At 38.3% G+C, this 25,824-nt stretch overlaps 2 protein-coding genes across 3 annotated transcripts; both read left to right on the top strand.

Moving 5' to 3' along the window:
• Positions 1-8,776: 8,776 nt before the first annotated feature.
• On the top strand, positions 8,777-10,369 carry LOC124880280 (type-2 ice-structuring protein-like). The gene is made up of 4 exons (XM_047385315.1): positions 8,777-8,809; positions 9,624-9,761; positions 9,844-9,952; positions 10,030-10,369. Exons 1-4 carry the CDS (start codon positions 8,789-8,791, stop codon positions 10,104-10,106), a joined length of 345 nt encoding a protein of 114 aa, XP_047241271.1. The 5' UTR covers positions 8,777-8,788; the 3' UTR covers positions 10,107-10,369.
• A 9,492-nt stretch (positions 10,370-19,861) lies between these two features.
• Positions 19,862-22,332, top strand: LOC124881093 (ladderlectin-like). 2 transcript variants are annotated; one of them, XM_047386592.1, is made up of 9 exons: positions 19,862-19,942; positions 20,024-20,097; positions 20,286-20,327; positions 20,424-20,468; positions 20,564-20,605; positions 21,339-21,442; positions 21,548-21,682; positions 21,804-21,912; positions 22,032-22,332. In XM_047386592.1, exons 2-9 carry the CDS (start codon positions 20,049-20,051, stop codon positions 22,097-22,099), a joined length of 594 nt encoding a protein of 197 aa, XP_047242548.1. In that variant the 5' UTR covers positions 19,862-19,942; positions 20,024-20,048; the 3' UTR covers positions 22,100-22,332. The 2 variants fall into 2 exon arrangements, with proteins under 2 accessions (XP_047242548.1, XP_047242549.1); XM_047386593.1 differs by having other exon boundaries at positions 19,864-19,928.
• Positions 22,333-25,824: the final 3,492 nt, after the last annotated feature.

Genomic DNA, 25,824 nt, shown 5'->3' on the forward strand with positions numbered 1-25,824 from the left:
TAAAGATAAATTAATCATATCTAAAATGGTGCTGGTAATCAGAGGGAACACTTCCTTAAATAATTTGGTTGGGATTGGGTCTAACATACAGGTTGAATGTTTAGTCAGTCAGTCAATCATTTTTCATACCGCTTCTTCCATAGTGGGTCACAGGGACGCTGGTGCCAAACACAGATCAGGTTCTACAGTTACCTCCAATGCTGTCTCACTTACTGAGGATGAAGTAATCATGTTCAGGAGTATGTCAATGATTTTATTTTTGATGGAATCAATTTTAGTTAAAAAGAATCCCATAAAGTCATGACCGCTGAGAGCTGGGGGAATGTATGGCTCAACAGAGCTATGACTCTGTGTTAATATAGCAACTATACTAAAAGGAAATCTAGGATTATTCTCATCCTCTTCTATTAATGATGTGAAATAAGGTTTGTAGCTTGGGGAAGTATCTTTTTATACAACAGTAGGCTATTTTTCCAGATTACGTAGGAGCAGATTAAATGTGTAGAGCGGCATTTTCTCTCAAATGTTCTAACATTGTGCTTGAAAGTAAGTGGCCCTGAATTAAACCAGGGAGCTAGCCTCCTATGAATAATTACCTTCTTTTTCAGGGGGGGCTACATTGTCTAAAGCACAACGCAGGAAGTAACACTATGAACAAAATAATCAATTTGGGAAGAGGAAGAAACAAAATTATTGCGCTCATCTGTGTTTTTCTGTGATAATGGGGAAATTAAAAAAAATGGAACAGATTCTTCATTGTTACAGCATTGTTTGACAATGATATATATAGTCAGTCAGTCATTTTCTACCATTTCTTCCATAGTGGGTTGTGGGGAAGCTGGTTCCTATCTCCAGCAGTCTATGGGCGGGAGGCGGGGTCCACCCTGGACTGATCGCCAGTCCATCGCAGGACAAACAACCATGCGCACACTCATACCTAAGGGATATTTAAAGAAACCAGTTAACCTAACGGTCATATTTTGGAAGCTGGAGAGAACCCACACATGCACGGGGAGAACATGCAAACTCCATGCAGAAAATGCTGGGAATTGAACCCTGGACCTTCTTGCTGCAAGGCAACAGTGCCACCTTGCTGATAATGATCTACAATAATGAAATTCTCTTTCAGGTCTAGAGAACTCAGTTACATTAAACCCAGTGGTTATTAAAATGCTCAGACAGGACAAGGTTATGATGGAATATTGTTATTTCACTCAATGCCACATGTCAGCACAAAATCCAGAGAATGAAGACAAATGTGGGTAGGTTCGCTAATGTTTAGAGCAAAGCCAATTGAGTCCAAGATAGCATTAAAGGCTATATTTAGGTTATCATTTTCAGTGTCAACATGAATGTTAGGGTGGATTCACACCAGGAAAATCCTTTAGTCCGCTTGTGTGGTCCGGACCAAAAGCAGACTTTATTTTATTGGTGTGGTGCGGTTTGTTTTCACATTGTACTTTTTGCAAGTGAACTATTACTTGTAAACAAAGCCACGCGGGTCACGATCATTGCTCCCATTGGACAGAAATGACAGGGGCGTGACAGAGCACAGACCCGTAAATTTAGGAAAACAACTGTAGACGTGGTGCGTGCAGTAACTGATCCGCATATTTGTGCTGTTATTACAGCTGAAATACCATTGTGAGTCAAGAGCAGCACATTCAACACATATTTTGCGAAGTTCTATTTATAATTTTGGAACGGCGTCTGAAAATGCATGACCCTTGTTCCACAACATGCCTGTAGCGTTGCTAAGCAACATACAGCTGATCAGGTATGATTTTAGTACAACTACACCGTTGCTACCGGCTACGGTGTCTTGTTAAGTCCAAAAAGATGTACGTTTTCTGTAGTTAGTTTAGATCAGGGCCGGTTTGTATTCAGTACATAAGCGAACCGCACCAGAGTCCGTTTGGAAGTGGACCGAGCACCTCAAAAAGTGGGTCTCGGTCCGGTTGTTTGGACTAACGGGGGAAACGGGGGGTCCGTTTAAAGCGGACCAAAAGTGGCAGGACGGAAGCCCCGAATTCCACTGTCAGAGGGGCATTGCCCACTGCTCGTGACCCCATCACTGGCGGGGAAGACGTCACCAGTGCGAGTAGGCGTACGCGCGCACGCTTCTGGTGAATCGGCAGAAGAAGAAAGGTAAGCTAGTTGTCGGTGCCAGCTACATCATACAAAACAAATTAAAGCAAAATATGTTCATCTGTAGTAGGTGATTAATATAGTAATTTTTAAACACATATATGTGTTTACATCTAACGTGTGTGTGTGTGTGTGTGTGTGTGTGTGTGTGTGTGTTCCTGTCTTGGCATCACAGTGAGAACCATTTTCCCGATTTCACCATCAAATTGAGGACCGTTTGTACCAAAGTGAGGACATTTTGCTGGTCCTCACGACCTATTTTGCTAACGGTTAGGTTTAGGACTAAGATGTGAATTGAGTTTAGGTTAAGGTTAGGGTTAGGTAAGCACTGGTAATGGTTAGGTTTAGGGTTATTGTCAGGGTTAGGGCATAGAAAGGGTTGAAAATGACTGAAAATCAATGGAAGTCAATGGGAGTCAACAGATTGTCCTCACTACATATAGCAAAACAAGAGTGTGTGTGTGTGTGTGTGTTGTTGTATTTCCGGCCAGGATGCCATGCCACTGATTGTGCAAGTCCTACTACTTAGAAAGATGAGAGAGGTCTGTAATTTTCATCATAGCTACACTTCAACTATGAGACACAAAATGAGAAAAAAAAAAAAATCCAGGAAATCACATTGTAGGATTTTTAAAGAATTTATTTGGAAATTATGGTGGAAAATAGGTATTTGGTCAATAACAGAAGTTCAACTCAATACTTTGTAGCATAACCTTTGTTGGCAATGACAAAAGTCAAACGTTTCCTGTAAGTCTTCACCATATATATGTATAACTGTATAAATGTGTATGTATGTATACATATTATTTGCTTTATTTTCTACTTAATTTTTTTGTTCTCCAACTATTAGAACACAGTGGAAGCGAAGAGGCCAGGAGAATTGAGAGGGAAACAGAACAGGAAGCAGGTGAGAAGGATGTCAGATGATCGGAGTTGAGGCCACTCAGATTTTGTGTGCTTGTATTTTACCATAGAGGACATTCAGTAATTAATCACAACATATTTTCTAATAATCAGAAGAAAGAGGGAGCAATGAAAATGAAAAAAGAGAGAGAGACTATACAAGATGTTGAAGCACCCTCCCAAGGGGTGTTCTGCGTGTTCGTTTATTCACCTAAGCTGAAAGAATTCATTCAGAAGACATTATAATAAATCACACGGAGACAGCTGTATGTTATTCAAATACCTGGACCAGGGAAGCTCTCGCATGTGGTAACACAACACACACCGAGACGACTTCGAAGCTTCTCACTGGGGCCATTGCTTTTATTGAAACACACATGAAAATAGGCCCTATCCACAGTTTTTTTCATACATATGATTTCATACAGACTCTTCCGGCTTACCATATTTGGGCAGCTATTATCCTGCTTACTTTTCCTGCACCTGCACTCTGCTTTTCTGCTGATATGAGAAGGGAGTACCGAGCCGTTAATCTTGTCCCATCCTTTTCCCACCATTACAGTTCTACAGTCTTTCTCTACTTCACACTCAAGGCCAAGTTTGTGCAACAACACTTCTGCAGGCCACAATGTCTTATACTCACACACAGGTTATACATTTTATAACACACTGGTTATGAACATAATAATAATTAATGCACACACCTAATATATCTCCACAAAGAGCAGAAAGAACAAGGTGAGAAATAGACACAGAATAGTGAAGAATACTGTTGTCTTGGTGTGTGTGGAATTATTTTCAGATCATTGGACAGCTGATAGTGTTGTTATCTGTTGTTGAGATTCAGCAAATTTTAGAGTTGAACTTTTTCTCTCATAATTGTTTCACAGATATGCCAGGAAAGAAAGATGAGGGACAGCCTGGAGAGGTTATTGATGTGACAGATCTAAGGAGCATTGAAACAGGGGCAAAGCAAGTGAAGGATGTCACGTTTCCTTTAAAACACTTTGGACTACAAAGAAGATCCTTTCAGAGGAGTTGGTATAACATGTTTAACTGGCTAGAAAATATTCAGTTAGCTAAAACTCGGCATTCTGCTTCTGCTGCAGATTGTTTAGCAAGCAGCTATGCAGGCTTAATAAAGATGGTTTAGTTTCTACTGGCTTCAGCAATTGGAAGAGGTCTCTGGATTCCTTTAGAGACCATGAAAAGACCTCTTTACACAAGGTCTCCATGACAACATGGATGAGCTACGAAGCCAGCAAGATTCATGGTAATATAGTCGATCAGCTTCAAACTGCATGTGCAAATGAAATTAGTGAGAGAAGAGGATATCTCTGCCGCGTTGTTTCAGTTATCACCTCTTTAACAAAACAGGGCATTCCTCTCCGTGGTCACAGTGAAGTAGAAGGTAGTTCCAATCAAGGAAACTTTCTAGAGTGTATGAAACTGTTGCAAAAGTTTGATCCCTTCTTACAGAAATACAAGACTCCTGATAACACCACATAGCTTTCATCCTTCTCTCAAAATGAGCTTATTACTAGTTGCTCCACAGAAGTCACCAACCTAATAATTCAGGAAGTTAAAGAATCAAAGATCTATGCTGTAATGGCGGATGAAGCCAGGGATGGGCGCCCCGAAACAGCTTGCTGTGTGTATTCGTTATGTTCAGCAGGACGGTAAAATAAAAGAAAGATTCTTGGGTCTAAAGAAATTGGAAGGCTACAATGCAGAGACAGTGCTTGTGTCTACCAACATTTCTAATCTGAAAGTTGTTGCCCAAACATTCGATGGCGCTGCAGTTATGAGTGAATTAATGCGGGGGGGTGCAAGCTCGTCTCAGGAAAAATCATCCCGAGGCTATCTATGTGCATTGCTATGCACATGACCTTAACCTTGTCCTTTGCCACGCCTGCAAAGCTATTCCTGAGGCCATTGAGTTTTTTGATCTACTCGATAGGCTCTACACTTTTTTTAGTGTGTCTGTTGTTAACCATCACCAGTTTGCTGCCATTCAGAAAGAACTGCATATTGGGAAAGGGGAGCTTGTGCAAATATCTAACACCCGTTGGTCTTGTCAGTTGAGCTCACCAACAGCAGTAGGATTGCATTCAAAACTTTCCAAATTCCACGTAATCTATCTGTTAGTGGTGTTCAAAAGGCTGCTTGGCGTCACCAAAAGGTTTTCTTCACTTCTTCAGAAAAAATCTATAGATTTGGCACAGGCGGTGCACTACAAACCAGCTGTTCATGACACTCTGATAAGCCAGCGAACATCGCATGTGGCTGAAGAAATCCATGCCATGACCAAAACTGTATGCAAAGAAAACTACATTCAGGAGCCTTGCTTGGGTCCAAGAATCTCCTGGCTATCTAACAGATAGACACCACAATGGTGACACATAGTCTACAGATAATCACTGAGGGAGGGAACATCCATTGCATTGGAGTGTCAGATATAAAAACTACATGTGACCTTCTATCGAGGCTCTTCGTCATCCTCTAACAGACGGCGACGGTCCGAGACGGGAGCCTCAGCGCTGATCTCTGTAATCATTCCTCTGCCTTAATTTAGATTAAAGGAGCTAAAAGTTAGAAACTGGTTGAGAGTCGTTCCTTTAAGAGTCTTTAGATAGAGTGGTGACTGTTACCGGGGTCCAAGTACCGGTGGGGCTCCAAGGCGTCTGACCGCCAAAAGGGCGCGATAGCTTTGGACAAGACTTAGAGAGTGACGGAGAAACAACAGAATGGGTAGCCGTGGTAGAGTTAACTCTAAGCTAGCAACCACTTACTACGAGAAAAACCGTGTAAAACACGGAGGGTCCCCAAATGTTAAGTACAGCAACAGAAAACATGTGTTTTAATGTGCTTATGTATTAGAACAAGTCAAAGATATCACAGTAAAGAGAAATTAGATCAAATCGAGAGAGCATTTAAACACCAAACAATCCACCCAGTGCAACAGTGAAAACAGGAAGTGACACAATACGCCTTACCACAAATATACAAAAAACACAATATCTTGCATATTTATGTTTCGGTCACTAAATAGCAACTCCAAAACTTTATCAGTGCTACCATGTGGATAAAGGTAAACATTGACTGTCTTGGGTGATGCTTTTCAGGTCGCAGTCATTCTGAGTACTTAAATAAAGGAGGCCACTGGACTTATTCATTTATTTATTTATTTGTTTTTAAAATGAGCCCAACATTACTGGTTTCCCTTGCAGGTTTACATTTCAAGTTATTTTCATTTAAGTATGAAGTTTGTTTTCTGATTGGAAATTTGACACATCAGTCAAAAGATAACAAAATAATGTAAAAGGAGCATTCGTTTTATCTATTTTTTTGTATGTTTCCACTGCTATTTATTTTTGATGATGAGCTGCAAGTCTTTGAGGCTGAAAGGCCTCTATGCCATCACCCTAATCTTCAGTTCCCTCTACAGATTCTCTATCAGATTTAAATCATTCTCACTTATTTTAAACATCAGTTTTACTTGAGTCAGAAGAAACATGTTGATATTTCTATTAAAATATTGCTTAAAACTTACACTACATTGCCACTAGTATGTGTCTGTCTATTTTTAAATTTCACATGAACTTTGATGACATCCTATTCTTATCTATACGGTCTAGTTTGTTGATGGACCCCCCCCCTTCCCTTCCCAGCAATACTAACTTTAACTATCCATTAAACATCTGTCACAAGGTTTAGGAGTGTGTTCATTGTTAGATGTGACAACCAGAATTTCAGCCTCTGCTCTTATTCATCCCAAAGGAGTTTAAAAAAGGTTGAGATCAGGACTCTGTCCAGGCCAGTCAAGTTCCTCCACATCAAACTTTATACATCTGCAGCCAAGTGTTTATAAATCCTGAATTCAATGATTTGGTGGTGTGACCCAGTACATTTGCTAATATAGTGCATATCTGTCTGAGGTATTCATAATTTTAGGCTGAAAATGTACCCATACTTTTTGCCACATGTATTGTTTGCTCCAGAGCACCTGTGATTCCATTTTATTAGTGCTGGGTAAATATGTGAGGAGCTGAAGTGGCCTCTGCATATTTATCAAGGGTGTTGTCTGTTCAGTGCCATGACTGGTGAAATACCAGGGAAACAATAATGCAGATTAAAACTATTTACCTTGCTGCCTTTGTTGTTACTGAATTTTGATGTCTGATCCTGTTTCAGTACCTGTGAATTGAGGCGTTTAAAAGGGAAGGCTGTTATTTCCGCCTCACCATCTAAAATCTTGCAAAGCAAGACTGAAGCTGCAGGTTGAAACCCACCAGAGAGAAAGAAAATAAGATATTTTTTTACTATAATTTGCTGATTTTCTTCAATATTTTCTCAGTTTCAGTGCTATTGGTGTTCCTCACTGTAGAATTTAGGTTTCTGTCTGGCTTTAGTAAATTTATCACCACAGGTTGCATCTAAATCATCTCCACCATGAAGATACTGAGCTTGGCTTGGTTTGGATTTACCTTTTTGACGTTGGTCCATGCGGTGTGTGAGTATTTACTGCAGCTGTGTGTACAGTAATATTCTAGCATTGTCAGATTCAGAAGTCTTTCTAATTATATTTCTCTACAGCCCACTGAAAAATTTGGACATGCATGAATTAAAAACCATATTTCACTATTTTCATTTTGTCATTTTCATTCTGAGTGACTCCTTCAAGTTTTAGTCATACAGGTTGCTGCATACACATCAAATCAACATACCCGATATTTGTGGTCTACAACCTTTCAGTTGATACAAATAAGAGTAAAATGAAATTAGTTTTATTTATGAAGAGGTTCAAATGAAAATTCTTCTTTCTTCTAATATCTGCTTTTCTTCTTGTGTCTGCAGACCTTCCAGTCACTCATGACTATCCTGTGGATACTCCACCAGAATCCAACCCACCTTCAACAGAAGGTGAAGCTATATGTATTAACGCTATTCTATACACATCCTGTCAATATGAAAAAGAAGGAAATTCAGTATGATCATAAAACTGTTGAAGTCAACATATTTATACCAATTTATAACTGAATGCATGGAACCGGTCAGTAAATTTTATTTTTAAATTTTATGTGTCACTATTTTCATTTAGTCATTTTCACTCTGAATGATTCCTTAAAGGTTTAATTGTAAAGGTTGCTGCGTACACATCAACACACAGAAACGTGTGGTCTACGACCTTTGAACCGATACAAATAAGAGTAAAATTATATTTTTTTTTTTACTCGTGAAGAGGTTCAACTGAAGACTCTTCTTCTAATATCTGCTTTTCTTCTTGTGTCTGCAGACCTTCCAGTCACTCATGACTATCCTGTGGATACTCCACCAGAATCCAACCCACCTTCAACAGAAGGTGAAGCTATATGTATTAACGCTATTCTATACACATCCTGTCAATATGAAAAAGAAGGACATTCAGTATGATCATAAAACTGTTGAAGTCAACATATTTATACCAATTTAAATTGGTATAAATATGCCGGAAATAAAAATGTTTATCATTCCCATTTTTTTTAGAAGATTATTGGAACTGGATGCATAGAACCGGTCAGTAGCTTTTATTTTTATGTTTTGCCAATAACTCATTTTACATATTCAAAATATGTATATAAACTGGCAGACCTAATAAAATACCTATTTCTGCATTTATTCACAGGGGGAGATAATCATCATGGCTTTAGTTGCCCTGATGGATGGACGATGCATAGCACTATTTGTTCCCCAAAATATGACCTGGGATGAGGCAAAGGTAACCGAGATTATTCCTTCTTAGGACTAACATGGTTTAATCAAAATCTCATATTAATAGGTATATTAGGTAAATATAGTGTGCCAATCCACCATTAAACCTGTGTTTTGTTCATGCTGTTAAAACCCTAGTTATTCATGTTCATGATTTAACACCCTTAATATAAACTAGTTCTAATTTATTTATTGTTTTTATAAAACAAAATCTTTAATAATACACATAATACTGTATTTTCATTTGCCCAAAATCTTGAAAAGGCTGCTTTTAATTGATATATTTTCCTGCTGTTGTTACCAGAAAGTCAAACAAGTGTTTTCCATTTGGACTACACATTTAATCACAGCCACCTGTGTAGCATTAAGAGGCTGATCTTCCTATAATTATTTAACTTGACTTTGTTTAAGTGCATCAGAAAACCAAATCTTCACTCTGGTAGATTAAAGACAACATCTGTGCTGTTATTTTGCTATCCTACCGACGTCAACGATGGTCCCCGAGATGAAGAAGCTCCTGAACACAAAGGCTAGGATGTCATTCGTCTGTTTGTCTTTGTTGTTTCTGCGTATTCTTACTCGCTGCCTGCATCAGACTCCAGCTCGGGAACACCTGAAACTAGTCCCTACTCAGCGTGGTTCGGTATGACTCTACCTGCGTTTTTAGGCCTTATCATTAGTAACGGTTACGTTACTGTATTTAGTGCTTGCGGTGACCAGCGAGACAGCAAAGACAAAATATAGTTACCGAATTCGTATGACTTTATCTTTTGTGTCGTTGTTCTCTATTCTCAGCTCAGCACGCTCTGTGTTCTTTTTAGGAAAACTGTGGGTCTAAAGGTCAAGGTTCCCTTGCTGCTGTGTATAATGACATGCAAGCTCATGAAATTTATCAGGAGATGACCAATGTTGGGCTTCACGATGGACGAGTGTGGGTTGGAGGCAGCAAAAAATCAGGGGTAGCTAATTCATCATTACACCGTTCAAAACAATAGTTTATCAATCAATCTGAACTCAAGCTGGTTTCATTTTGTCTTGTAGGATCCTTCTTGGTCCTGGGGTGATTATTCTTTGTTTGACGGCTTTGCTGAGTACTGTCGTGGAGAATCTGCACGCTATGAGAACAACTGTTTGCAGATCACTTTCGATGGTAAATCATACTTCAACATGATGGCACCTCAGCATCAGCTGCAGTTTGACTAAATGTTAGTTTTCTCCTGTTGGCAGAACACGGTTCAGGATGCCTGGATGACCTGCAGTGTGATGTGGAGCTCCCATCTGTCTGTGCAATCCTCCTCTATTAATCTGGAAAGACCAATGAGTCCTGAGCAGACAGTGGTTAATGTGCCTCTTCACTATCAGTCTGCATTTATCAGTTTTGCTTCGGTGTTTCTGCTCGATTTGCTTTAATGAAACCAAAGATGTTAACTAACAATTTACGGAAACGACATTTTTATGAGCTTTTAGTCCTTGAGCTTTTAATTAAAACCGATACCATCTGTTTTAACGCTCTAGAAAATCATCTGTCATTTCTAACCTTTTTCCAAATAAAATCTTCAGCATTGAAAAAGAAATGAGTGTGTGTGTATATTGAAGCAATACTAGCATTTCTCCTTGTTTTATGGTGCAAAGCTTCACATGAAGTGCAACTGAAGACATATTTTCAACTTGCTAGTTGTTTCCTCAAAAAGACAAAACAGCTTACATTAAAATATAAAATAAGCTTCATTTGTTGGCCGAATGCAGACTAGAGGGGAAATATTAATGTAACTCTATTACGACATGTTTTGTAATGTCTTGTGTTTCTACTCATTGGTCTGAAGTAGCCGATGGGAAGGAGAACTGGTTTCTATGGCTCAGCTCAGTAATGGTTCTGCACAATAGGAGATTTTACTCCTGTAACTTATTCTATGATCTGTATTCATTTTATCGATGCAATTTAAATGCATCTAAATCTTAGTGCATTTAGTAGTTGTCTTGTGGAAGCTGTTCTTTACCTAACAGGCACACGACTCCCTCCTGTTTCTCTCTCTCCTATAACAAAACGTAGCTTTTCGATACTCGCACGTCCTGAAAAAACAGAAGCAAAACGAAATGTCAGTTGTAGTAAAGAATTATCAGAGTTTATGAGCTTAAAAAATGATATCAATAAACTGTAAGACGCAAGAAAAAAAAAAGAAAAGAACACACAGTACATGCTGTGCCCAAGGTCAATATTTACTTTCCCTGAAACTGATGTGCTGGAGATGTTTGCCGAGCAATTAGTTTGACAGCTCACTGATTTGGTTACATTTCTTTTAAAGGATCCTCCTCTAAAACCCTGACTTTAATCTGATGATGACTGTCTGTAGGAAGAAAACACCAACTTCTAGAATTCAATCAGTCAGAATTTCTTTACATAAACTACTAATGTCAATGATTCTGTGAGACGTGAACGACTTTTTAAGAATTAAGTTTGATTCCGTTCTTCTCTGAATTTAGGTCTCTTCTCGCCTTGTTTTTCTTCACGTCTCTCTTTTCCTCTCCTACTGTTTGTCTTAGGATTTGTTCTTTTGTTTAATGCAAGGATCACCTCACTTGGCTGAACACCTGTCTTCAATCTAATATTTAGTATGGTAGTTTAAGCTCCAGCGCTTCTCCCTGCGCTGTTATTCTACTCATGTGAACCAACCCGTTGGAAAGTAGCTGCTTCCAAATAGACCTGACCAACTACGGCTAATACAGGTACATCCCACAAATGTTGAATATTTTGCAAAAGTGCAATTTTTTTTTTTTTTGCCAGTCATTTTTCATTCCACATAGAGTAAAGTATTTCAAGCTTTTATTCCTTGTAATTTATGTGATAATGACTTACAGGTAAAGAAAACCCAAAATTAAGTGTCTCAGAAAATTAGAAAATCACAGTACAGGTCCTTCTCATAATATTAGCATTTTGTGATAAAGTTCATTATTTTTCATAATGTCATGATGAAAATTTAACATTCATATATTTTAGATTCATTGCACACTAACTGAAATATTTCAGGTCTTTTATTGTCTTAATACGGATGATTGTGGCATACAGCTCATGAAAACCCAAAATTCCTATCTCACATAATTAGCATATCATTAAAAGGGTCTCTAAACGAGCTATGAACCTAATCATCTGAATCAACCAGTTAACTCTAAACACCTGCAAAAGATTCCTGAGGCTTTTAAAACTCCCAGCCTGGTTCATCACTCAAAACCCCAATCATGGGTAAGACTGCCGACCTGACTGCTGTCCAGAAGGCCACTATTGACACCCTCAAGCAAGAGGGTAAGACACAGAAAGACATTTCTGAACGAATAGGCTGTTCCCAGAGTGCTGTATCAAGGCACCTCAGTGGGAAGTCTGTGGGAAGGAAAAAGTGTGGCAGAAAACGCTGCACAACGAGAAGAGGTGACCGGACCCTGAGGAAGATTGTGGAGAAGGGCCGATTCCAGACCTTGGGGGACCTGCGGAAGCAGTGGACTGAGTCTGGAGTAGAAACATCCAGAGCCACCGTGCACAGGCGTGTGCAGGAAATGGGCTACAGGTGCCGCATTCCCCAGGTCAATCCACTTTTGAACCAGAAACAGCGGCAGAAGCGCCTGACCTGGGCTACAGAGAAGCAGCACTGGACTGTTGCTCAGTGGTCCAAAGTACTTTTTTTGGATGAAAGCAAATTCTGCATGTCATTCGGAAATCAAGGTGCCAGAGTCTGGAGGAAGACTGGGGAGAAGGAAATGCCAAAATGCCAGAAGTCCAGTGTCAAGTACCCACAGTCAGTGATGGTCTGGGTGCCGTGTCAGCTGCTGGTGTTGGTCCACTGTGTTTTATCAAGGGCAGGGTCAATGCAGCTAGCTATCAGGAGATTTTGGAGCACTTCATGCTTCCATCTGCTGAAAAGCTTTATGGAGATGAAGATTTCATTTTTCAGCACGACCTGGCACCTGCTCACAGTGCCAAAACCACTGGTAAATGGTTTACTGACCATGGTATCACTGTGCTCAATTGGCCTGCCAACTCTCCTGACCTGAACCCCATAGAGAATCTGTGGGATATTGTGAAGAGAACGTTGAGAGACTCAAGACCCAACACTCTGGATGAGCTAAAGGCCGCTATCGAAGCATCCTGGGCCTCCATAAGACCTCAGCAGTGCCACAGGCTGATTGCCTCCATGCCACGCCGCATTGAAGCAGTCATTTCTGCCAAAGGATTCCCGACCAAGTATTGAGTGCATAACTGTACATGATTATTTGAAGGTTGACGTTTTTTGTATTAAAAACACTTTTCTTTTATTGGTCGGATGAAATATGCTAATTTTGTGAGATAGGAATTTTGGGTTTTCATGAGCTGTATGCCAAAATCATCCGTATTAAGACAATAAAAGACCTGAAATATTTCAGTTAGTGTGCAATGAATCTAAAATATATGAATATTAAATTTTCATCATGACATTATGGAAAATAATGAACTTTATCACAATATGCTAATATTTTGAGAAGGACCTGTAGACCAATCAAAAAGGAATGTTTAAGTATAAATGTCAGGCTTCTGGAAATTATGCCCATTTCTATGAACTCAATACTTGGTTGGGTCTCCTCTTGCATGAACTGCTGCATCAATGCGCTGTGGCATAGAGGCGATCATCCTGTGGTTCTGCTGAGGTGTAATAGATTCCCAGTTTGAATCATCTGCCTTCTCGGGTCTGGTGTCTCTCATCTTCCTCTTGACAACAGCCCATAGATTTTCTATAGGGTTCAGGTCAGGCGAGCTTGCTGGCCAATCAGGAACCAGAATACCATGTTCATTGAACCAGCTTTTGGTACCTTTGACAATGTGGACATGTGCCAAGTACTGCTGGAAAATAAAATCATCATCTCCATAGAGCTTGTCAGCAGAGGGAAGTTTTAGAATTTCCCGGTAGATGGGTGTGGACTTAAGAAAACACAGTGGACCAACAGATGACATGGCACCTCAAACCATCACTGATTGTGGAAACTTCACACTTGACTTCAAGCAACATGGATTCTGTGTGACATTTGTAGCCCATGTCTAGTATTCCTCTTTGTGTGGTGACTCTTAATGCACCGACTCCACCCTCAGTCCACTCCTTGTGAAGCTCCCGCAAATTCTTGAATGGATTTCGCTTGACAATCTTCTCAAGGCTGCGGCTCTCCCTGTTGCTGGTGCACATTTTCGTACCACACTTCTTCCTTCCACTCAATTTTCTGTTGCTTGTATACAGGACTCTGTGAACAACCAGCTTTTTCAGCAATGAGCTTTTGTGGCTTACCCTCCTTGTGAGGGGTGTCGATGGCTGTCTTCTGGACATTTGTCCAGTCAGCAGTCTTCCCCGTGATTATGTAGCCTACTGACCCAGAGTGAGAGAACACTCTGGGTCAGTATCACTCATGATACTCTGTCTGTACTAACAAATTAGTCTGTTTTATTTTATTTTACACCCATTTTAGGTTCATTTAAAACTGAGACAACAATTCTATTTTGTAAAAAACCTCTGGCACATTTAAGCCTTATTCCTTCAACACGTCTAAAATGGCTTTAACAAACTGAATGACAAAGAATGTCACCAGGATCTCGGATTGAATGATCCAAATGTTGTCTTAGTGGGATGCAGCTGTGGCCTGGATTTGTTTTGACCTACAAGAACATCTCTAAGTGTAAATCTAAAACGTCTACCTGTGTTCACACACAGCAAATATTGAGCTGTGGTCTTAATAGTCTAAGTGTGCTCCTCAAAGTCTGAACAAGAGAGGCAGGTTTTTTATTGTCCTGAAGTCCAGCATTAAATTTAAAACATTTTAGGTTTTAAACATTAGCAGTGACCTCAACATTCATATTAAGGTACACTATCACAGCTACTTTCTAATGTGTGAGAAACTCCGTATACTCGATGTCATGCATACATGATCTAATCTGGAGACTGAGTGAGAAATTTGGATTATTAGTCCTGAATCATCAGCTATTTTATTCTCTTATATACCTCCCTGCAAAAGTATTAATACACCTTAAATAAAAATACCCCTTATTTACATCTTGTCACGTTATGAGCTCAAACTTCACTGCATTTTATTGGGATTATTTGAAAATTCAAAGTATATAGTTTGAAGAATTACACAGAAACTACCACTGAAGATATGCAGACACTTAACTATTCTGACCAAGACTGCAGAGAATGACTTCTTCATGTTAGATTGAATTATTACACAGACTTTGATTGCTCAATATTCTAAAACTGTTATAATACACTGTTTACTTGCATGTGTAGAGAATGGCCTTTTCATTTAATAATCTTTTCCTGCTAGTTTATATTGGAGGTTCTGTCTCTCTGAGAAGATAAACAAAAAAGTTAGAAAAATAATAATTCTCTTTTGGCTTTGGTATTACAATGTGTCCCGAGAAACAAATCACCAAATGCTCTTTCTTTATTTGGACCTGCTCACATAAGAATGGAGCAACTGTGACGGTGACTGCAGAGTCAACGCTGAAAAAGAGATGAAGGAGAGAGACAGATTTATTTGTTATAAAAATTAATTGAAGCACAGCTTTGTAAAAACCTGAATAATCATGTAAATAAAGAAGAAAGAAATATTTAATGACTGTCTATTTGAGCAAAGACACTGAAACATGTGACGAGTTTATTTAATTTCAACAGAAACTTACGTTTTAATTACGTTTTAAAGAAAATGAACATTTGTGAAGTTTGTTCTGCAAATGACTTGGACATGTACATTTCTGTCAATATCTAATCTAATTATGTAAAAAACGTTTTATGTAATGTTTTAGCATACATTTCATATAAAATGGTCAGTATGAACCATAGAAATTAAATATTTTTAACAAATCTGTGTGATAGGCACCTGCGACCCAGCAAGGATAAGTCGGAATAGATGAGGGACGGATGGATGATGAATATGATTATTTCTGTCAGAAAAGCAGCATCTTAAACAAGTTATACCCTCACGTTTTGTTTATGATTTATGACTGAGGCTTAACCTGAGTCACCGTCACAGTTCATGGGAGGATTTCCAGCCCAACAGCGACATCTAATGGTAATAAAACGTTACCACAAAATGTCATAACTTCCTAAAACCAAATCTGCTGGTTAATTTACAGAATTGTATGTTTACAGAGTGTAGAGGTAATGTAATCCAAGAACAGAATTTAATAAATTTAAAGTTTTCAAAAAAAAATATATAAAAGGAAAAAAACAACTCCAACAGTGAGATTCAAAATAAGAGCAAAAGTAAATTAAAAAATTGAAGACATTGTGGTGTTTTTAAAAAAGCCCCCTTGCAAATAAATAATATTTCTATAGATTAACTTCATGAAGCTGAAAGACAAAACCTAAATCTAAAAAAAAGTATAAAAGTAGTATAAAATACGTTTTTTTCACTGTCGTTTTATTTGAGAAAAACTCTATTTTGAATATTTATATTCATTCTGCTAGTTGGTGTAGTAAAACAAATAACAAAAAAAAAACAACAAAAAAAACCGCCAGAGTGAAAGAGAGCTTCAGCCACCCAGCAGTAATTACTGGCAATTAATAGAGATTTATTACTGAACCAGCTCTCGGTGGATCTGATGCCAAATCTGCTGTGATCAACGTGTGAAAGGTGGGGTTGACCTTACAGAGGGCACCACTGTGGGGTTAAACATCTAATTATTTCAAGCCGCTCTAAACCTACAATATATATTTCTTTGTTGGTTCATTTATTGTTTGATTTTTATTCAGTCTGTTTCGTTTTTTGCAGTTAATAATAATGATAATTGTTTACGGCATCATTGTTCAGCTTTAAAGCAATCTTCAATGCGTATGACAGATGGTCCAACAGTGACACCTGGTGGTCCTGTTGTTGCACTGCAGACAGGTGAAAAAGCAGCAGGAAATGACTTGAGGATAAAGGTTTTTCTCTTTTGTTTCTTATTTATCTTCTTGATTTGTTCAGTCTATGGTGTTACTCAAAGCCATTATGTAATCTTTTAATAATTAAATTGCAAGAATTTCACAAAGATTCGTATTCATTATGTTATTAAATGACAACATTTCTTCAAGTTGTAGGGTTTTAAATTGAAACAAATAAAACACTTAACACTGACATTTCTTTCTTTTTAATTCTACACCATCATTTAATTATGTTGCCAGGAATAATAGCCAAGACCCCACAATAAAACTTAAGTAACAGATTCATACAATGAATTTATCTGAATAACAGATTTCAGTTTAAAATGTTTCTAAATATGAACAGATTTTGTCAGCTATCCCCGACTTTATGTATAGATACCTTTAAACAAAAAATAAATGAGACAAGATGTAATAAATAATATCTCTAAGTGAACGTTAGATTGTCTTGATGTGTTTTATTACCAGCCTGTTAATATCAGCCATAAAGTTGCCCTGATGTTAGATTTACTTCAGTTCAATTTAAAAAGACTTTATTAATCCCAAGAGCGAATTGAATGTAGTTTATAGATGCACTCATTTCTTCCCTTGTTTTCCTTTTCTTCCATTGGACTATATATATGCTATGATAATCACAATGATTTCCACAGACTGACCATAAAGCAAACTCGTTGGTGTAAACAATTACAGTGAATTATGGTGTTATCGGTTCTTTGGAAACTCAGGTATCAGCAATCAGCTGCAGACGTTAATAAACAGCCAGACTTCTATCTGCACTGCTCGTGGTGAAGGAGCTGACTCAGTTCCAGTGAAAACACAGAAGTGTCTTAGACTCAATGATGAAACAAATACACATCTGGAAAAAACCCACATTTTGTCTGATTTAATTGAACAAAGACAGATTTGTTCTAGATATATATGGGGCTTTGAAAAACTAATTTGACCTCTTGAGCGTTTACACATTTTGTCATGTTAAAACCACAAACCTTTTTTTTTTTTTTTTTACCAATAGAATAAAATGCTTTTCAAATTGTTTTACAAATGAAATCTGAAAAGCGTTCTGGGCATTTGTATTCAGCCCTGACTCAATTTGAAGAGCTGTCTTTTTCTGCAAATACAGTGGAGTATGTCTCCACCATATTTACTCATCTAGAGCTTCAATTTCCAACTCTTACCAAAGATTCTCAATCAGATTTAGGTCAGGACTTTGACTGGGCCGTCTTAACATATTACTTTGCTTACATCTAAACATTCCATCTAGCTGTATGTTTTGAGTCATTGACCAGCTGAAAGGAGAACTTCTGCCTGGCCAAAAAAAAGTCGCCACCTGGATCTAACTAAGCAAATAGGTACGAACCTCCCAATGGATAATTACTGCATGGACGATTATGTTTCAGCTGGCAACAAGTTATTTAACCCCAACTGGTGCAATGAGTTGCTTCTCATTTCTTATCCAACCATGTCGAAAGACACATCCTGTGGTCGTGGAAAAGATGTCAGTCTGTTTCAGAAGGATTCAAGTCATTGGCATGCATCAAGCAGAGAAAACATTTCAGGAGATTGAAGAAACTACCAAAATTGGGTTAAGAACTGTCCAACGCCTTATTAAAAACTGGAAGGATAGTGGGGACCCATCGTCTTAGAGGAAGAAATGTGGCCGGAAAAAAATCCTGAATGATTGTGATCGGCGATCACTTAACGTTTGGTGAAATCAAATCGAAGAAAAACAGTAGAACACCGAGTCATGTTTAATAATGAAAGTGAGAGCATTTTTCACACGCACATTGTGAAGGGAACTCAAGGGATTGAGACTGAACAGCTGTGTAGCCTTAAGAAAACCACCAATCAGTGAGGCTAACTGGAAAAAAGGCTTCAGTTTGCTAGGGAGAATAAAGATTGGACTCTGGAGCAATGGAAGAAGGTCATATGTTCTGATGAGTCCAGATTTACTCTGTTCCAGAGTGATGGGCGCATCAGGGTACGAAGAGAGGCAGGTGAAGTGATGCTCCCATCATGCCTAGTGCCTACTGTACAAGCCTGTGGGGTCAGAGCTATGATCTGAGGTTGCTGCAGGTGGTCAGGTCTGGGTTCAACAACAGTATGTGTTCAAAGAATGAGGTCAGCTGACTACCTGAATATACTGAATGACCAGGTGGTTCTATCAATGGATTTCTTCTTCCCTGATGGCATATTCCAGGATGACAACGCCAGGATTCATCAGGCTCAAATTGTGAAAGAGTGGTTCAGGGAGCATGAGACATCATTCTCACACATGGATTGGACCACCACAGAGTCCAGACTTCAACCCCATTGAGAATCTTTGGGATGTGCTGGAGAAGGCTTTGCGCAGCTGTCAGACTCTACCATCGTCAATGCAAAATCTTGGTGAAACATTAATGCAACACTGGGTGGACATTAAACTTGTGGCATTGCAGAAGCTTATCGAAACAATGCCACAGCGAAGGCGTGCTGTAATCAAAGCTAAAGGCGGTCCAACGAAATATTAGAGTGTGACTTTTTTGTTTTGGTGTCGACTTTGTTTTTGGCCAGGCAGTGTATATTCAAACCTCATTAGGATTGTATGCAGTAATGTAAATCTGTTGTGGTTGTAGTGTGTTTTATTTCGGTTGGATCACATGCGTGTTGAATAGGATGAATTACTAGTCTTGGCGTAGGACGGAAATCGAACTCCCCAAAATCTCTTTTTGCCAATGTCACTAATAAACACGTGAGACAAGCAAACAACTCTAATCAGAGGGAAACTTTGATTGTAAGTCAGAAAACGTACTATCAAAGCCTCATTTTTATTTTTCCTGCATGTTATAATTAATAAAATCCAATTTGCTAAGTGTGGAAATACAAGTCAATCAAAGTGTTACAATTCATTGAACGACTAACCCAGTTAAAATAGGGAGTCATGAATTCAGCACAATAAAAAACCAAACTCAAACAGCCTCTCTCAACATCATCAAAGATAAGCATCATCACTGATATGTAAGTCATAAAGTACAGGTCAAACATCTAATGAGCTCAGCTTAGATTTTACTGGAACATTATCTTGCTTTTTATTTGTTTGTTACTGACAGGTCTGTCCACAGTTCCTGGTTTGGTTCCTGTCAGCAACGGTATATAAGATCAGCTCTTTGACTCGCCCAGCATCTCCAGACAGGAAAGCTGAGGCTATAATCTGTCGCTGAAGTAAAGGAAATAACGTAATTCTGCGTTGGTAAAAAGCTTTACGTCTAACTTCAATTACGACTTTATTGAACTGAGACTGTTTTTCTTTATTAAAGGTGATTATCGTCTTTAATCTGAATCATGAAGATTCTGTTTCTTTGTGCCTTGCTGGCTCTGAGTCAAGCTGCAGGTGAGTTGCTCTGACTCCTGTGGGGCCAGATTGGGAGAGTTTTATTTCTACAGACAGACGGATCTAATCTAATCACATATATTATGAGAAAGAAATGGGGCTGAGAGTTGTTTCCATTCAAAACATTCGTTTTTAAATGCTGTGTGGTTCTAAAGATGTTCAATCTGAACAACCTGTGCCTTCCTCAGATGTCAGAGAGGAACTTGAGATTGAGGAAACTTTTCATGAAGGTAAGTTCAGGTTTCTTCATATTTGTCAAGTTGACCTCGAGAAATGAGATAAATTACAGTTAGAAGCTAAAGTTAAGACGCAGATCTTTGTTAAAGCTCTTCTTCCTGAAGCTGAAGCTGGAAACTGGACAGAACCAGCAGGTTAGTGACCCTTTCACTTAACCTTTGACACATTTTGTCATTATCAACTCTAGTAAACAAAGAATTTAACATCTGTTTCCATGCATGTTTTCTAGATGTAGAAAATGAACCTGCTGCTGAGGAGAATGCTGCACAGGGTGAGTTAAAATTTCCATACATTTATTAGATTGCTTTCATTAAATTACTACCATCTGCAGCAATGATTATACAGAGACTACCTTCTAAAGACTTCTGCAGTCACAAATGGTCCAAGTGGTCAACACCACTGTAAAACCTTAGGTCTCCACTCTGCAGATAATAAAAGTAATGTTTTACATTTCGGATGTTTTTAGCGGTGATCTGTGGTATTCAAAAGCAACATGAATTTGGAGCCTAGAGGACAACTTTATTACTTGTGGAATAATACAACTGCATCACATTTTACCCAAATTAACCATTTAACTGATAACTGCGACATTACAAGGGTAACTTATAAAGGGTAGAAGAGCTTTAACAGAAAACAACACACTGATTTTGTCTGATGAACCATCTTTGTAATGTTGCCATATGTTTTGTGACATTATCCAGCCGAAAGACCCAATGATGAACTGTTTTCAGTTCACTAGTAGAGGTTATTTTGATTGAAATCCTGGTATTTCAACAATGTCATGCACAACAATAAACTGTGCCAGCGCTGTACATTTCAGAATTGTACTGCACCCTTTCTCTTGAATTTAAATCCTATAAATACTACAGTGGACATTTAGATATAATCTATTTCATTTATGCATGTACTTCATCTGAGTTCTCAGCGTAAATGTGTTAGAAATCTGTATATCAATATGGAGCTCCATACACAGTTTACCTGAGACTGCACCTGTGTGTCTGCAGAAGCAGATGACCTGCTTAGGAGTTCTTGTCCTGCTGGTTGGTTTAAGTTCAAACATCGCTGCTTCATCTTCATTCCAAGAGCCATGACTTGGGCGAGAGCTCAGGTGATTTAAGTCTATGTATTTCCTCAAAGGTTGTCTTATATGAGTCTTTTTATGACCAGAGTCCTGCTACTGCTCTGACTCATAAATTCTCTGTCTCGGCTGCAGAGAAACTGTGTGTCTTTGCAGGCAACCCTTGCATCCGTCCATAACTTTGAGGAGTATCATTCCATTCAGAGGTTGATAATAGCTTCAACTCACATGTCACCAGCAACATGGATTGGAGGCTCTGATGCGCAGGAGGTATTTTCTCCAAGCTCAATATGGATGCATGGAGGGATCTCCCCTCATTTTGACAAAGGATTGTCAGATATTCTGTGAAATGTAGAATAAAAATTGTAATCTATTAAATTCTGTGTTCCAGGATAGGTTGTGGCTGTGGAGTGATGGAAGTCCCTTCCACTACTCAAACTGGTGTTCAGGAGAGCCAAGTAATTCCAAAGACCAGAATTGCCTACAGATGAACTATGGAGGTAAATAATCTTCCACATCTGGTAGATTGTAAAAAGTAGTCATTTCCAGTTCTGTCATTAAAAGTAGAATTTGATAAGCTGTGTGAAGTTTCACTGATTTCTGTTGTTTGTTCTTGCAGGATCTAAGTGCTGGGATGATGTGTGGTGCAACGGGAATCTTCCTTCCATCTGCGCCAAAAACGTCTGAGGTCAGACATGCCACAAACAGGAGTGGATGATTGGATATGTTTTGCTCCTTTTTACACTTTAGTCTAACTAAAAACTGTTTTTGTTATTTTCCAGTGATGTAAGAGTTTGTTTTTTTTTTCTCTGTAGTATAACTGAAGGAATGTCTAGCAAACCTAGTGTGTACTTGTATAATAAATCATTATAGCCCAAGGTTCTGGTTTGAGTAAAAAAATAAATTTTTTAACAATTAAACAAAATTGTGAGAGTTTATTTTACAGCATTAAAAAAATCACACAATGAAGTTCCATTTAAATCACTTCAGTCAGTCATTTTCTACCACTTCTTCCATAGTGGGTCACAGGGAAGCTGGTGCCTATCTCCAGCAGTCTATGGGCGAGAGGCGGGGTACACCCTGGACAGGTCACCAGTCCATCGCAGGGCAACACACAATCAACCATTCACACACTCATTCATACACCTAAAGGCAATTTAGATTTACCAATTAACCTAACAGGAATGTCTTTGGACTGTGGGAGGAAGCCAGAGTACCCAGTGAGAACCCACACATGCACGGGGAGAACATGCAAACTCCATCTAGAAAGACCCCAGGCTGGGAATTGAACCCAGGACCTTCTTGCTGCAAGGCAACAGTGCTACCAACCACGCCACCATTGTGGCAAAGAAAAATAGTGCTGAAAGTATGTTAAACACATAAAACAGAGATAAATAAAAACAGTACAGCAGTCAATTGTTGAACATTATTATTTTATTAAAAATACAACAGAGATAATTCCACTACAACATTTTCAGTCAAAAAGACATGCTGGTTTCTTTACATCTTGTGCTTTGCTCAATATTGTCCAAGATGTTTTCTTTTCTTCTTTTTTATCCCAAAACCTGCATTCTCTGATACGACCAACCCACTGACTGCCTGCTTGAAGAGTAAAAACATTTTAAACTGTCTGATGCTTAGTGTTATTTATTAAATAAGGAATTATCTTTATGCCAACTAAGGTTTGTCACAATAATAATTAGTGACTACAAGAGCAGAGCTGATCCTCAACAGTAACATAATAATATTAGGTCAATTCCTTATGATAAAACAAAAGGAAGTGCCAGAAAGGAACAATCTCTCCCCTCAAAACATGGTTTTGATTAACAGATGTTTGGACTTTTCCAGTCAGGTTCAGAATGATCAAATTAGACTTAAATTTAACACAAGATGAAATGTACATTTAACAGAATCACTTGAGTGGACTGAAATAGAAAAAAAACTTTAGTTAACTGAAACAAACTTTAGTTGCCTGAGATAAATACACACTGTAATTAAAAAGGAAGAACTATAGCTGAATGAAACTGTATGGTGTGTTTATAAAACTGGCAAAAACAAACTAAGATTTTAAAACATAATATGCCATTCATTTTTGTGTTATTCAATATTATTAAGCCTTGTAAACTGATGAGGAGTGAATTTTTTCCACAGGACTCAGTTGGAGTTAAATGTCATTGAACAAGATTTTGAAAATGGTATCTATGGTTGAGATTTAATAGTTACATTCACAATGAATACTAATGAAAACAATACTTTGACCCTTTTGAATTCCACATATAAAAAGACACTAATTGAGGTTTGGAAAGACATTAAAACAAGCTTTAGAACTAATGAAACCCAAACTAATCCAAGCATTATTAAAATAATAGCAACTAATAAAAACTAGTGACGTCGTTCTTAAACATAATAAGGACTTACTGCATTAGAAAAATATAGATACATCTAAATGAAGCTAGATTAGAATAAAACATTCAGAGCCATTTTATTCTTGCTGATGAACACCACTAAAATGATTAAAAGAAAGCAGCTTTATCACGTCCGAACAGAAACATTTGCAGGGAAGAGACAATGTCCATCGACCTGGTTTTGACTTTATCTCACCCTATCTATCATGACACCATACGAGTAGTAACTGATCTCACTAACATCTTGGACTGCACAAATTAAGTATGGTAAGAAATAATGACCTGATAATGAGTCCTGGTTTGTGCTGCTCTGAGTCTGCTATTTCTGGTCACTCTCTGACCGTCTGACCTGTTCCTGGTCATCCTCTGGCCGACTAGGTCCGACCTGACCCTGGGGCTCTCACTGGGTACTTGTTTTTAGGAAAAGAAACTCTACATATTGACTGGTGGTACTTTAGTTTTAGACATGTTTCTTATCAGCATTTATTCTTAAAAGACAGAAACAAATAATTGTTGAAAAAAAGAATTTGCCTAAAGTGGCACTTCAACATCAATTTATTTCATCTCTTTTTAACTGTATAACCCAGTGCAATATTCGATCATGAATGTATTCTTGGTCAGCATAATTTCAGTTTTTTACATAAATTGAAAATGTACATAAATTGAAATTTAACATTTTTAAAAATGTGTAACAAAATTCATGGTATGGTGATTTTTTACCCAACTAATACTAATATAAGATATCTGGCTGAAGTGCGTCTTTGACAAACAAATGAGCATTTAGAAATATTTCCCATATTTACCAAACTTACAATTTATTTTAGAAGCTCTGCTGATGCTCTGTTCAGCTCAGGCAGTAGTTACTTCACTCCTGAAAAATAAGTAGGCATATTTATTTGGTAGTACAAGAGCTTGCAAGACAAGTGTGAAACAGACAGTTCAGATTAAATAGAAACTGTATAAATATGATACCAATGCCTGGAATTATAATCCAGATTTTACCGATTGAGAGAAACTTTGAGGATTTATGCAGACATCAAAATACATGGGAGGAATTGTTTTATCAATTTATTTAACACTGTGTAGCACACGTTATTGAAAGAGCATCTCCTTCAGCATGTGCTGCCATATTTACTACTCCCTCCATCCCCTTGCTCTTAACAAAGTCAATGAGAAAATGTGAAAGGTAGATGTTATGTACATAAAATAATAAGGCGACTCCTTAGTTCAGTGGCGTATTTGTTTATGGATCACCATGACACACTAGTTTAGAACCACAACCAGTGTTACTCAGCTAAAGCCAAAGCAAAAAATGGCAAAAAATATTCTACATCAAGCAACTTTGAGTTTTGCCGCAAATCTGAAAAGGGCAAAAAAGAAGCTAGGAGCACGACTTATCATAAGTGAACTGTTGGGGGGGAAAAATAACGGCTCCCGGTACCAGTATCTGTGTGCCTGTTGTCTCCAAGTCAAACTCTCAGGTAATTCAGTTGCCAGAAGCTCCAAAGAATAGAAGCCAATGAAGTTCAAGAAATGTTGCCGTGGCAACAGGGGTGGCCAAATATTGTATGGGGGTGGCACCGGCCACCCTGTTAAAACCGCCTGTGGGAACATAACACAGTTTGCCATTTATTAAACTATGTTACCTGGTGTGGCTCTGTATGTATGTATCAAGACAGCCGAGCAGGCCCTAACCTTTGTGGTACCCTCTGCGAGATTATAGTTAGGCACCATAATGCCCTGAATTAAAACCCGGATTATATAGTCTACCTGCTCAGCTAATGTAAGCAAGCCTCTCAGCATTGAGGGTAATTATTTGTTCAGTGTTGTGTGTTACAGTTAAGACAAACTTTATACAAAGGGTGTTTTTAAAGACAGAACAGCCATAATGCACAGTCAATGCTTATGCTTTGTGATCCTTAAATTAACAGTATTTTAAAAAAGGTGCATGTTTGACTTTAAGGAAGCTATAGGCTTTCCTGTGTTAGCTGAAACGGCTAAGGCTAG

The sequence above is a fragment of the Girardinichthys multiradiatus genome, chromosome 14 (assembly GCF_021462225.1).
Source record: "Girardinichthys multiradiatus isolate DD_20200921_A chromosome 14, DD_fGirMul_XY1, whole genome shotgun sequence".
In the NCBI taxonomy this organism is placed as follows: Eukaryota; Metazoa; Chordata; class Actinopteri; order Cyprinodontiformes; family Goodeidae; genus Girardinichthys; species Girardinichthys multiradiatus.

What these genes read in the sequence shown, in the direction of transcription:
- LOC124881093 (XM_047386592.1), top strand. Translation starts at nt 20,049, where the DNA reads ATGAAGATTCTGTTTCTTTGTGCCTTGCTGGCTCTGAGTCAAGCTGCA. An exon ending in TGAGGAAACTTTTCATGAAG is followed by an intron (nt 20,328 to 20,423) that starts GTAAGTTCAGGT and finishes TCTTTGTTAAAG; the next exon opens with CTCTTCTTCCTGAAGCTGAA. An exon ending in TGACTTGGGCGAGAGCTCAG is followed by an intron (nt 21,443 to 21,547) that starts GTGATTTAAGTC and finishes TCTCGGCTGCAG; the next exon opens with AGAAACTGTGTGTCTTTGCA.
- LOC124880280 (XM_047385315.1), top strand. Translation starts at nt 8,789, where the DNA reads ATGACCTGGGATGAGGCAAAG. An exon ending in GAGGCAGCAAAAAATCAGGG is followed by an intron (nt 9,762 to 9,843) that starts GTAGCTAATTCA and finishes TTTGTCTTGTAG; the next exon opens with GATCCTTCTTGGTCCTGGGG. An exon ending in TTTGCAGATCACTTTCGATG is followed by an intron (nt 9,953 to 10,029) that starts GTAAATCATACT and finishes TCCTGTTGGCAG; the next exon opens with AACACGGTTCAGGATGCCTG.